This window comes from Haliotis asinina, chromosome 13, assembly GCF_037392515.1.
Source record: "Haliotis asinina isolate JCU_RB_2024 chromosome 13, JCU_Hal_asi_v2, whole genome shotgun sequence".
Classification (NCBI taxonomy): Eukaryota; Metazoa; Mollusca; class Gastropoda; order Lepetellida; family Haliotidae; genus Haliotis; species Haliotis asinina.
Window position 1 is genome coordinate 28135563 of NC_090292.1, and position 13905 is coordinate 28149467.

A 13905-nucleotide genomic window follows, 5' to 3' on the forward strand; every position below is an offset into this window, starting at 1 on the left:
TGGGGTTGTGTTCTTAATGTTTGAACAATTGTTTCGCTATGTTTAAGAAATGGATGTTACCAGTGATCTCTGATATGTCCTGACAAGGTCACGTTGCTGTCTATATCCCGGGTCTTTCTTCAGAGTAATGAAACTGGTAACCACTGTGTTGATGTTAAATAATTCTTTTACTTGTTTCCTTCATTTTGAGTTCTTAATTTACTTTAACAAAGTGATTTTGGTGTGTTTTCGCTTTTGCTCGATTATAAGTATTTTTGTGACGAAAAATACTCTTATTCTGTCAAAAATATACATATCGCAATATATACATTTGAATTGCAATATATAGCAAAATGAAAATTCGCTGCAATACCCGCCCCTACTATAACCACCCGATCATTATTCAAAGACAGATATTGATGAATGTTTTCACTCGTCTATACCTTAATAACCTGTCTCTATATATTTCATTCAAACTAAGAGTAATTCATCGAAGCTAAGGTTAATAATGATTGGCAAAATAAACTAGTTACACAACCTGTTTTGTTTTCTATAATCCCTTTTTAATGGACACGTGAAGGTCCCGGGGTAGAATAGGCCTCCAGCAACCCATGCTTGCCATGAAAGGCGACTATACTTGTCGTAAGAGGCGACTAACGGGATCGGGTGGTCAGGTTCGCTGACTTGGCTGACACATGTCATCGGTTCCAAATTGCGCAGATCGATGCTCATGTTGTTGATCACTGGATTGTCTGGTCCAGACTCGATTATTTACAGACCCCCGCCATGTAGCTGGAATATTGCTAAGTGCGGCGAAAAACTAAACTCCCTCACTCACTCCCTTTTTAATGCTTTGACTTTGAAATCTGAACTGTTTCATTCGTTTATTGTTGCCTAACGCCGAACAGAGATATTTTGCAGTTGTTTGACGGAGACTGCTACTACTTGATTCTGGACCAGAACCAGCATCGTGAGCATCGACCTGCGCAATGGGGATACGATGACTCGATCCCTCTTGTAGCCTCTAACCAGTTCTAACCCGTATCATCAAGGATTTGACCAGCGGTAGTGTTATACGCCAAGTATACGAATATGTCAGACGACACCACTCTCAAGCCGGCGACGTTTTACGCCAAACATATACATCCACATAATTGATTACAAACATAATTGAATTTGAACTGGCACTAAACCTTTAAATAATGACAAAACCGAACATATTAATATTTCAAAACATTAAATGCTCTATTTCACACTAGGAACTTTAATCAGAGAGCACTGGTGAGAAAAAATAATAATAATAAAAATCAGTTTCCATAAAATAATGTTAGCCAGCCATGTTTCTTTTATTTGATTGTGTCTCTGCTGGTAAGGTACAGTTGACCTATTCAGCTAACCAATTTAACTAGCCTACTCAAGTCCAGTAAGCAATTTACTAGTTATCAATTAAGTTGCATGAACAGAAAACTGCCAGCAAAGAGATTACGGAAATCAGAGATGGGACAACGCACTAAATCAATTATATTTTTAAAGATTTAAAGGTGTGATAATATCACTGCCAGAAATGGGACTAAATCATACCAACATGAATCATAAACAGACCAAGGATGAATTCAATCATTAAACTTACTACCCACCTGAATCTGTCACGACTTCAAACTGACCAACAGTGACCTTGAACAGAAGCTGGGCACACAAACTCACAAGCACAGCCTTCATGTTGGCAATATTTGAATATAATGGGCTTTTTTCGCACTAGTATGCTTCAAAGTGCAAGTCAGGAAGGCGGGGCGGTGGTTGCTAGGCAACTGGTTAGAGTCGCCACAGGTAAACTAGGGGGCTCTGTTGGACGTCAAAGACAACGCGCTGCATGAACTCTCCGGGGCCCGGACCACCGGTGTTTGTATGTGGTTACATCAGAGATTTAGATATAAATATATATAACTTCCGTCGTGTGTCTTTTGTTTGAAATCACATCATTTACTCGTTTACACTTTTTTTCATCTTTAATTTCATGATTTTTTCATCGGGTTTAGAAATGGGGAACCGGAAATGGCTTCCCACTATGTAACCATGTGGGCAGTCGGTGAGACGAGCAAACTGTTTGTCCAGCTTGACCTGACCTACTGTACATAAGCACATACATTTAGGGCAAACCGAGTTTACTTCATTAACTAGAGGGAAGTGAGTGAGTTTAGTTTTACGCCGCACTCAGCAATATTCCAGTTATATGGCGGCGGTCTGTAAATAATCGAGTCTGGACCAGACTATCCAGCGATCAACAACATGAGCATCGATCTGCGCAATTGGGAACCGATGACATGTGTCAACCAAGTTAGCGAGCCTGACCACCCGATCCCGTTAGTCGCCTCTTACGACAAGTATAGTCGCCTTTGATGGCAAGCATGGGTTGCTGAAGGCCTATTCTACCCCGGGACCTTCACGTGTCCATTTAACTAGAGGGGCTGAGAATGTTAAGCAGCGACCTTATCTCGACTGTTCGGAAATGTTGGAAACTAACTGACAAAGGTTCAGCCCTTCACAATAATAGGCCCAACCAGTTGACTGACTGACAATAGATCTGACTGACTGTTTGGCTGGTTGTTGTTTAATGCTGAACTCCAATATCCCGGCTATATATGAATAAGGATCGTCACTTATTGGCCGCATATCGGCCTCATCATCACCATCACCATCGGCGACGGTTGCATGTTTATCATCATCATCATCATCATCATCATCATCATCATCAACATCATCGTGGTCATCATCATCATCACCATCGACAGCGATGAAACACGTAATTATCACTATTTCCATCGTCGTCCACGTCTCAATCAATAGTCATCATTATCATCATCGTCACTGTCATCATCACTACAGCTGTCGTCATCACTCACCTTCTTCACAACCGTAGCCCCTGTATCCTGGCTCACACGGACATTGGCCAGTAGTTGGATCACACGATCGCCTGGTTACCGAACAGCTGCACTTAGACACACAGTTGGGCCCATAGGTTCCACTCGGACAAACTGACCGGAACAATATGTGACATTGTATGCACATAAACGATATATACTGAACCAAAAAAGAAACCTCACATAATGGGAAATGTTTGAATAGTACGGATGGCTATTGCAAAGGAAACACATATTGCGATAGTCTGTTGCAACCAGTCTAAGTAAACTTCGTCTCAGTGTATTTCCTTACACTATTGCAACATACTATTGGGGTAGCAATAGTCTATTGCAACATACTATTGGGGTAGCGATAGTCCATTGCGGCCAACTATTGCAATATTACTGCAATGGTTTCTTTTTCCTTGAACTGTCTCATATGACTTCAGTTCCAAAATTAAAGTATGCTTGCAATAACAATACGCTGACGTAGTCTCTTTTAGTAACTGACAAGAATCTTGGAATCCAGATCAAGATTGCCAAAGATGGTGACAGGGGCAAATAACACTTTCATTAGTGAAGTACAAATTCTAGTACTTTCTTGAGTTGAGTCCCATCCAGAATTCCAGCTCATACTCTCAGAGTGACAGATGTATATGTTGTGTCTTCAGAGCAAAATAGTGACAGGATCCTTATGCGAACTTACTGTCTGAGCACGTTGTTCCGGTGAAACCCGCTGGGCAATCACAGTCGCCGTTGGCCTTGCACGTGCCTCCGTTGATACACTGACATGTCTGGGTGCAGCCTCGACCCCATTTGTTCACGGGGCACTGGGTATCGCATGTGACCCCTGGTAATCCACAAAAATATACACATAGATATATAATGATTCTGTCTCACCTGGCTCTGTAGCTCACCTATCCTTCCCCATGAAAACTTTAAACTCAGTTAAAACACTCACTATTTGTTACTATAAGTTGCTCATTGCTAACGAGAGGGACATGGGCTGATGTACCTTCGATGTTTGGGAGAGGGGAACATCAACAATCGGCGAGGGTATATACCTTGACTGCTGCCGATATAACCAAGCAATCAAGCACCTCTCCGTCAATCAATCAATCAATCAATCAATCATGTGAAGCCTGGTGTGAACGCTATGCTTACTTCGCCCTCAATCAATCAATCAATCAATCAATCAATCAATCAATCAAACAATCAATCGTGTGAACCCTGGTGTGAACGTTACACTTACCTCGCCATCCATCCTTGCAGTCACATGAGCCTGTGATGGGGTCGCACGAAGCCGTGTTATCAGGGTGGCAGTTACACGACTGGCGACAGCCGAAGCCATACGTACCATCCTGTAACCATAAAAATAATCTTAATTGCACCTCACCTGAGCCTGATCACCCCATCCCGTTAGTCACCTCTTACGACAAGCATAGTCGCCTTCCATGGCAAGCATGGGTTGCTGAGGGTCTATTCTACCCTAAACCTTCACGGGTTTTGAATGATCAAGGCTGGAATGTTTACAGACAACGTTCACTGGAATATTTGCAGGCAATATTCCCCAGCTGGTATATTGTTGAGACTTAACAACAAACAAACAAACAAACAAACCTGGCATTCCTTCTCACAGTTGGCACCATGGTAACCACGGGAACAAATGCAGGTGCCGTCACTTGGGTTGCACTCGGCGCCGTTCTGACACGTGCATGTTTGGTTGCAGTTTTCACCGAACTTGCCAGCTGTGCAATGATCTTGGCATATGATTCCAGTCCAACCTGAGAATACGTCAGCACACATATAAACAAGGAGAAAGCGCTCAAATCAATGGTTGATATTGTGAGCATCGATAAAGACTCATAAGATACTTCCATATTAACAACTTACTGCCAGGCAGGGAAATAACAAAAACCATATAACATCATTTGATTTGACGTGGAAAATGAATGAAATACGCCTTAGTCCGTATTTCCTGACGAGGAACGATATGGTAAGAATCTATTACAGCTTTATCAAGCTTTTTAGGCACTGCAATGAATGAACATGTCAATCCGTTTTATGCGTTCCGTCATAGTCACGCGATCATTATCAAACGATAACGATGCATTACCATACTTGTTCCAAACAATATCACCGTTTAGGATCTATCTTTATATTTCTTTATTTACTTTATATTTCTTTATTTCTACGCCGCAGATTAAACAAATAGGACACTCTCAAAACATTTTGCTCCAAAACATGCCGTGGCAATCAGTGAGATGGTGAGTCAGAATCGTTTTACGCCACACTCAGCAATATTCCAGCCATATAGCGGCGGTCTGTGAATCATCGAGTCTGGACCAGATAATCCATTAATGAGCATCGATCTGTGCTATTGGGGACCAATGACATGTTTCAACCACTTCAGCGAGCCTGACCACCCGATCCCGTTAGTCACCTCTTACGACAAGCATAGTTGCCTTTTATGGCAAGTATGGGTTGCTGAAGGTCTATTTGACCCCGAACCGTCGAAGCGGAGTCATATTCTCCAAATGCGCTGCATTTCTATGTCAAAGATCGCAAATTGTCAGGGTCGTGTATACGACCATTTGGAACAGGTCAAGATAGATTTATACTGCTCTGTAATTCAGAGTACGGTGTCGTGTTCAATGGTTATTAACCAATCAATCTTGTAATGTACCTACTGGTATATATTTATCTCACCTCTAGCACATACACACTGTCCGCTGCGAGCAAGACAGGTCTTAGCGTTGATGCACGAACACTGTTGTAGACAGTTGTAGCCCCACTTCCCTTCTTCACAGGGTATGTCACACCTGAAACAAAGGACGTTTTATATATTTGCATACGAAAACTTAATTACGTGCTGAAAATGTTTTCACCGGCGGCGGTCTGTAAATAATCGAGTCTGGACCAGACAATCCAGTGATCATCAACATGAGCATCGATCTGCGCAATTGGGAACCGATGACATGTGTCAACCAAGTCAGCGAGCCTGACCACCCGATCCCATTAGTCGCCTCTTACGACAAGTATAGTCGCCTTTTATGGCAAGCATGGGTTGCTGGAGGCCTATTCTACCCCGGGACCTTCGCGGGTCGAATTGTTAAGAGGTTCCAAGGAAGTATGTGTAGGTAAACAAGCAACCCATTACCTAATTTGGGACCGTGTTTGTTTTCTATCAAAAGCTTCAAATAAAAGACGAGACGGTGGGGAGACAAGTGGTTAAAGTATTCACCTGTCTCGCCATATACCTTGGTTTGATTTCCAACATCAGTGAGTGAGTGAGTTAGTTTAGTTTAGTTTTACGCCGCAATCAGCAATATTCCAGCTATATGGCGGCGGTCTGTGAATAATCGAGACTGAACCAGACAATCCAGTGATCAACAACATGAGCATCGATCTACGCAATTGGGAAATGATAACATGTGTCAACAGTCGGGAGCCGGACCACCCGATCCCGTTAGTCGCCTCCTACGACAAGCATGGGTTACTGAAGATCAGTCCTAACCCGGATCTTCTATGGTTTTCAGTCGATACTTACTTTGAACCTTTAAATCCTGCTGGACACTGACAAACACCGGTAACTCTGTCACAGCCAGCGTTGTTTGCGCATGCGCATCGTTTGGAGCATCGCTCACCGTAGTACAAGAGGGGACACGGGTTGGTGCAGTTATTACCCGTCCACCCCGGCTTACAGTCGCATGTTCCTGTACTGGCATGGCATTCTCGGGTATTCGCTGCTTTGCATGTGCAGACGCCTTGGCAAGACCTTCCGAAGCGATCAGATCTGCATGCTGAAAAGAATAATGCTTTTTTAAAACAGACTTTTAGGGATCAGTGCTTGTGGATACATCAGTTGGTTTTAGGGTTTTACGACTGTGATGGGCTTAGGGGAGGATTGGGATGGGTGGTTACAGATGTGCGTTGTTGGGAATGGTTTGGCGTTATTGGGAGGGGTGGGCAAAACTGGGTGTGGTCGAAGGAGGGTGGGTATGCCTTGACAGTCTCATGACACCGACAACACATCTAGCGTTGTTTGCGCATGCAGGGAGAGGGGAACACAAACAAACCTCGAGGGTACATAAGCCCATGGACCCCGAGGGACCAGTGAACAACATCGTACCGAACACCTGAATTTTAATTTGTAACTGTTTGAAGCACTTCTGTTGAATGCGAGGCGAATCGCCATTTGCAGACGACACAAGGTAAACAGATTTAGAGTGATCTCCCTTCCATCGATTTTCAATCGCAAAACATCGGTAATTTTCGTGCCTGATGCGTGATTCAATGTTATTCGAGACAAAGAAGTACTACCATGAAGCACCAGAAGAGTTCGAAATTCCCTGCGGTGTACATTGAAAATGAAATGCATATATACATACATACATGCGCATTCAAATGTCTCGCCATATACCTTGGTTTGAAATCAACTTCAACATCACCCAAGTCCATGGATTTACGGTGTGAAATATTTTAACAGTATTTTAATATTTTAGAACCCCCACAATTTAAATCTACTTTTCTATTAACAAGAAGATTACATCTGTATACTTTTTAATGTGCAATCACGGTATGGTCAACAAATCAGAGCACATAAATAAGGGATTGGGTCTGACTATACGCTAGTAGTAATATCACTGTGACAGACACCAGAAATGGGATGCCGACGTTATAGGTGCAGAATCCAACCTGTGGTCTACAGCATGGCGAGCGAACGCATTAAACGGTTGGATACTCGTGGCCCTAAACTAACTAACTAACTAACTAACTAACTACTAACCACCCTAACCCATCCGTCCGTCACTCACCTCTCCTCTCACACCGTTCCCCTGTGTAGCCTGGGGGACAGATGCAGGCCCCTGTGAACGGGGAGCACACGGCGCCGTGGAGACAGTCGCAGACAGAGGCACAGCCAGCTCCGAAAAATCCTGGCACACACTGGCTGTCACATCTGAAAATATACGGAATATCATCAATGATGGACGACGACGATATCGTGTGACATCTGATAGATTTGCGATGTCTTAGTAAATTTCAGGTTCCAGTATTTTTGTTGGGTTGAGTCCCAAACGAGATTCGAACCCACACCCTCAGAGTCAGGCACCTAATCGCCAGCACAGAAAGCCAGCCGCCTAGACGTTCACCTGTTAATTCCGGGTGACGCTCAAACAAAAAAAGTTCTAGACTTTGTAATGTAAAGCCATTGTGATGTCATTTGATGTTCGTGTTGTTGATCACTGAATTGTCTGGTCTTGGCAAAGCGCCGCCAGGTAGCTGGGATATTGCTGACTAACTAAACTTATTGTCAGGCAAATATTGCGGCAAGCTAGTGACTGGGCAGTTCAAGGTTGGTTTAGCTGCATTATAGGAACGCCACAGTGTCACCCGAAAGCACCAAGAGAAGTAGATCTTTCAGATTTGCCACTTTGAGTGAGTGAGTATAGTTTCACGCCGTTTTAGCAATATTCCTGCAATATCATACTAGAAATGGACTTCACACATTGTATCCATGTAGGGAATCGAACCCCGCTCCGCGGCGTGACGAGCGAACGCTTTAACTGCTAGGCTTCCCCACTACTCGTTTGCTGCTTTGAACAACACAGTGGAACTGGTATGCTGTGAACAAATCTAGAAACAAAAGAGACAAACAGGGATTCTACCCAAGAATCATCGGATCCTGAAGTCCTAAAAGGAAGCAACCCAGCGCACCGACGATTAGGAAGCACGCAAGTATACAGTGGGAGAAGTAGATCAAAGGTATGATCACATTTTATGTGAATGAAAAATATGTATTGGACAGTCATATTTGTTTTCTAAGGCTTTACGCAGCTTTTTGTAATCAATATTCAAGAAATGTGAGAAAATCGTTTCACACATAGTACCCATGTGAGGAATCAAATCGGAGACTTCGGCGTGACGAACGAACACCTTAACTACCACGCTAGCCCGTCGCCCTTTACGTTAATTATTGGTAATTAAAGATAAACCAATAATTAAACACTTTTCATGACAAAAACATATTACCACCCATCACAAATTTAGACTCACTGGCATAAAAAGCCACTTACAGTAGCCAGCTGTCTTAAACTGTACAGATTTCGAAAAATATTCCATATCATATCACAAACCCACCTTTGTCCCATATAGCCGTCTCCGCATTTGCACTTGCCGGTCACGCCGTTGCATGTGGCATTGTTGTAGCAGTCGCAGATGCTGGCGCAGTTCGGCCCGTACTTCAGATGACCACAAGGTATGTTGCACTTGGTGCCCTGGACATACATTCATACATGGTCAATGTCCAAACACAATAACAAACCGAGATTCTGCACTAGACCTCTTGGTATAAGGAACTATGCAGTTGTAAAATGGCTTTGACAAAAAATTGCAAACGGTATAAAGCAGTTGAAAACAGGTTGAAAACAGTCGGGGATAAATTGTAAGATCTATGTAAACGTATAGCCGTGATACCCGTAGGCGATAGAATTAATCGATAGTAGAAACGAAAAACTATCGATGCATCCATAGTATATGTGATTATCGACGGTTTAGTTACTGACCTCCGTTGATAAAAAACAGGAACCCTTTTTGCTGACTTGCAGCTTCATCGACTATGATTAAGTCTTCACCTGATTTTTTTTTTGTCAGTTATAGATAAGAGACAGAAACTACTTCAGTTTGTATGTATTCCATATAAACTATAAATTCATTTAGAAAATTACTTCAAATGAGAACATTTAAGGAGAAGAATTAGAGGCGATTGCAATAGTTGGCCACAATGGACATTCGTTCTCGCAATAGTTGCAGTCCCTCACTCCGTACCCTCCATACCCCTCGTCTCCCCCTTCCCCGGTTCAGTTAGTATTACCTTTCTGTATATCTAAATACACCTCCAAAATCACCTTTGTATCTGTATAAAAGTTCACGTCGCTTACCGTCCACCCAGCTGTACATTGACAACTGCCGTCGATGTTGCTGCAAATGGCTCCGTTCTGACAGTTGCACTGTTGTTGGCAGTCGTCACCATGGGTACCAGGAGGACATGACAGGTGACACCTGAAAGAGACATGTACATCAGGGGTAGATACAGCTTTTTGAAGAAAGAGCAGGTGGTGCAGACTTCACTTTCACCCGAGTCTCAATGGTTATATAACCCCCTCAGACAATCCATTAATGAACATCGATCTATGCTATTGGGGACCATTGACATGTTTCAACCAAGTCAGCGAGCCTGACCACCCGATCCCGTTAGTCGCCTCTTACGACAAGCATGGGTTGCTGAAGGCCTGTTCTACCCCGGGAAGACCTTCACGGGTGGCTTCACGTGTAGTGATGCGTCCCTTGATGTGCGACAGAATCATATGCCTCTCGCATTCGATTTCAGGATTTGCACTTAGCATGTTTATTTTTCAGCACCTTTTCTGAGTTCATGGTTTATATTTATGATGTTTTCCTTACCATGTATTCTCTTTCATTTTTCACTTCATTATTTACGTGGCCATGGTGTCTGGCAGCTAACTGACAGCTAGAACTGTTTGCGAAAACTGCATTAAGTAATATTCCATTAGCTATCAAGACTGGAAGGTATACTGGTACTCCAGTTGGTAACTAGTAGGCATACTGGTACTCCAGTTGGTAACTGGAAGGTCAACTGGCTTACTGATACCCCAGTTGGTAGCTATATGGTATACTGGTTCACCAGTTGGTAACTGGAAGGTATACTGGTACACCAACTGAAGAAAGATTTGGCATTTTCTGTAGAGGCAATCGTATAATATGTCTCTACCACTAAAATTCCCAACTGGTTGTGCGTTGAATCAAGAAATAGTATGATGCATCAGGAAATTGTATATTTCTCCTTTTGTCAAGTGTTCAGACAACCAACAATTTCGGTTTTTATATTGTTAGCAATAGAAAAAATACCTACCTCGTTCTGTAATACTTTTAAATGTGTCAGCGAAATCGGGAAATCCTGTGTTCACTGGTTACAATTTGAATGTGTTCAATGACAAGTGATTGCTTTTTGGGCCAGTGGTCTTTTTATTGAATAACACTTCCTGTTTTATTAGCAATCATTTCGGGTTATCGCCCCTACCTGGTTCCCGGCCACGAATACAACTCTCAGGTACGAGGCGACAAACGTAATCGGTTATATTGTCGGTCACGTAATGCCGAAACTCTGCTGAAAGTGGCGTTAGAAATATTTTCGGGGTCACAGGTTCCAAATTTGGTTATTTTACACGTGCGGAGTAAGTAGGTTTGGTGCTCCAGAAATCTCCCTCGTAACAAACTGTGTCAGTATTTTTATGATAGTTTGTTAAACAACTTTTTTGGCCTTAAATTATGAAAAAAAAAACTCACAATGTAGGTTTGGTGTTTTGATTATGATCAGCGTTTCATTGAGCATTGTATGTTTATTAGTTTTCGAGTTAGATTGCAATTCATCGGTCCGCTTTTGAGTCAAACAGACTCGTATTAACTAGTTTAATCGGGAACATGAATTATCTGCCATACGTACGTATGCGTTTAATCTGATGAAGTTCGCAAAGTACGCGACGCTCTTGCCAACAGGTGTGCTGTATAAAAGTACCTGTTAATCTTGAAGTACCAGTAAGAGCAGAATTTCTGCAAAGAATAAAATTGAATTAACTCACAAGTTTCCGGTATAACCTGGCGGGCAGTGACACGCGCCGTTCACGTGATCACAGGTGGCACCATTGTGGCATGCGCAGTGCATTTGGCAGTTCCTCCCGTACGTTCCCTGTGCGCACTTGGTCTGACAATGCTCCCCGACCCATCCTGATGAAAATACATGTATGTCAAAAAGGTAAACTCTCTAAAACAAGGTCTCCAATTTCACTCACCGTATCACCAGAACCTAATACTCAACTAAATGTGGTAAAATGAAACATTTGTTACATGTTGTAAAGTGTAAGCCTCGGTGGCTAAGTAGGTTCGATCGCTGACTTTGGATACTGGTGAGTTGGCACCTTGGCACCTAAACTGGAAAACTATTCCACAGGAGATATTACTTATGAGAGATCATACGATCCTATTGTTTTGACAGTAGATGCCCTCACAATGCTATGACGTCGTAAACGTGATGACGTCACTATGTTATGACGTCATTGAACTGCAAGTCCAGTGTTAGTGCAGTGTTCAGAGGTGTGCAGTTTTACTGAAAACTAATAAATAGTGATTTTGACCACACACAGAATCGCACCCTCGTGTCTACTGAAAACAATCCTCGGATATTGTAACTATCGGCTCGTGTTGATATGAATTATTGATATCAGTAGGCAGTTGGGTGAGATTCTCTATATGCTAAAATTGGAACAAACATTTTCGCACACGTCTGTAATTGTCCATAGGCCCTGGATAAACGTGCAGGGAGTGTCGCTTTTATGTACCTTTGTCCACGTCAAAAAAAAATTACATAAACGAAGCCTCGGGATTACCTGGTGCGCATGTGCAGATGCCTGTTCTGGGATCGCAAGTGCCATGTCCGCTGCAGTTACACACGAAGTTGCAGTTCTCGCCCCAGCTTCCAACAGCACAATCTAGAATAATCACAACAATATAGTATCAGTCAATGGATTCTCACGTCTCTATATGGTATTGACCTCACTGTGCTAAGTCCTCATTATTTCCATGCCTTTTATAGGTACCAGGTCCACTCAAACCGTGACAACATGACGACAAGGCGACAGATTTTGACCTTGGAAAATGTTGCGGTGTAGCTTTATGAAATGTAAACATCTTTGAAAGAGCGACAGAACGACAAACATCGAAAATGGAGAGTGGTCTCCTTATCCAGACTTGAATATATTTCACACTCTTTGATCTTTTGTGAGGTGGACAAAAATGCAATTTCGGGAGCAGGAAGAATCGGTAAGGCAGTGAGAGGGCGTGAGTAGGAGTGTTACCTCTTAGGAAACAATGCTTCGCTCAAATGACGACGTGCATGCATGTGTATGTGTGGATGTGTGTACTAGTCCAGATTTAAGCTGGTTTTGTAGCGCTAGAACACAGAGGTACCATGACGCAGTCGAGCAAGAACACGCCACTCAGACACTTCGAACCGGCCAGTCCTTGTTGTACCATCAATGTCGAGCGCCAGGCAGGGACCAAAAAGTACCATATTTTAACGTCAATATGACGCGACCGGGCATAGAACCCGTGACCCTCCGCTCTCGAAACCGGGTCTTCGGCGTGACCGCGAGTGTCAAAAGGGCTGTGCTCCCTGTGGAGAACCCGAGCGCTCTCCTGATTAGCGGCAAGAGTCAGGAGGTACCAAACCAAGGGCACCGAGAACAATGAGGAGTCTCACGACAGTGTACTGAGGATGCAAGTGAGACATTTCAAAGGTATGCTTTTCATTATTTGTATCATTATTAGTTGACAAACGGACAAGACGTATTTGCAACTTGGTCAGGATGATGATGAACACCTACTTGAGGAACAGCTGGTTCCCCTCCAACCGGCATCGCAGTGGCAGATATTGATGGCCACACAGCGTCCGTTGTCACAGCCTTGTTGACAAATAGCTGAAAAAATCAATTTCTGAAGATGTGACAATATTCTCAAAATTAACAAGTTACTGTACTGGTTTACAAAAAAGAGTCGGTGAGTTATGTTTTACATCGCCTCGTGTTTGTCCGCTAAACCTATTTATGTATATATGTGAAACCAACGGGGTGCATTAATCAAACGAATCCAGAATTCAAATGCCTTATAAGTGAGTTTAGTTTTACGCCGCACTCAGCTATATTCTAATTATATGTGGCTGGCGTCTGCATACAATCCAGTCTGGACCAGACAACCCTGTGATCAACATCATGAGCACCGAACCGTGCAATTGGGAGACATGACATATGTAACACGTCAGTAAGTCTGACCACTCGATGAAGTTAGTGTCGCTTATGACAATCACGGGTAAATGAAGATCAAATCTAACTCGGATCTTCGTGGGGTTGTTTGCCTATATTCAACCCTTTGCAAACATTTTTTCCGATCAGTGTGC

At 43.0% G+C, this 13905-nt stretch overlaps 1 protein-coding gene across 4 annotated transcripts in view; it reads right to left on the reverse strand.

Annotated features, from left to right (window-relative positions):
- Window positions 1-13905, reverse strand: part of LOC137259277 (multiple epidermal growth factor-like domains protein 10) — a 68371-nt gene that overhangs the window by 11911 nt on the left and 42555 nt on the right. For all 4 annotated transcript variants that reach the window (XM_067796910.1, XM_067796911.1, XM_067796909.1 and 1 more), the window contains exons 5-16: window positions 13337-13429; window positions 12341-12442; window positions 11537-11681; window positions 9818-9938; window positions 9018-9154; window positions 7694-7836; window positions 6427-6679; window positions 5586-5698; window positions 4497-4660; window positions 4129-4237; window positions 3583-3726; window positions 2880-3011 (exon numbers count right to left, since the gene is read on the reverse strand). In XM_067796910.1, the coding sequence (XP_067653011.1) occupies window positions 2880-3011; window positions 3583-3726; window positions 4129-4237; window positions 4497-4660; window positions 5586-5698; window positions 6427-6679; window positions 7694-7836; window positions 9018-9154; window positions 9818-9938; window positions 11537-11681; window positions 12341-12442; window positions 13337-13429 (1656 nt within the window). The remainder of the gene's footprint in view (window positions 1-2879; window positions 3012-3582; window positions 3727-4128; window positions 4238-4496; window positions 4661-5585; window positions 5699-6426; window positions 6680-7693; window positions 7837-9017; window positions 9155-9817; window positions 9939-11536; window positions 11682-12340; window positions 12443-13336; window positions 13430-13905) is intronic.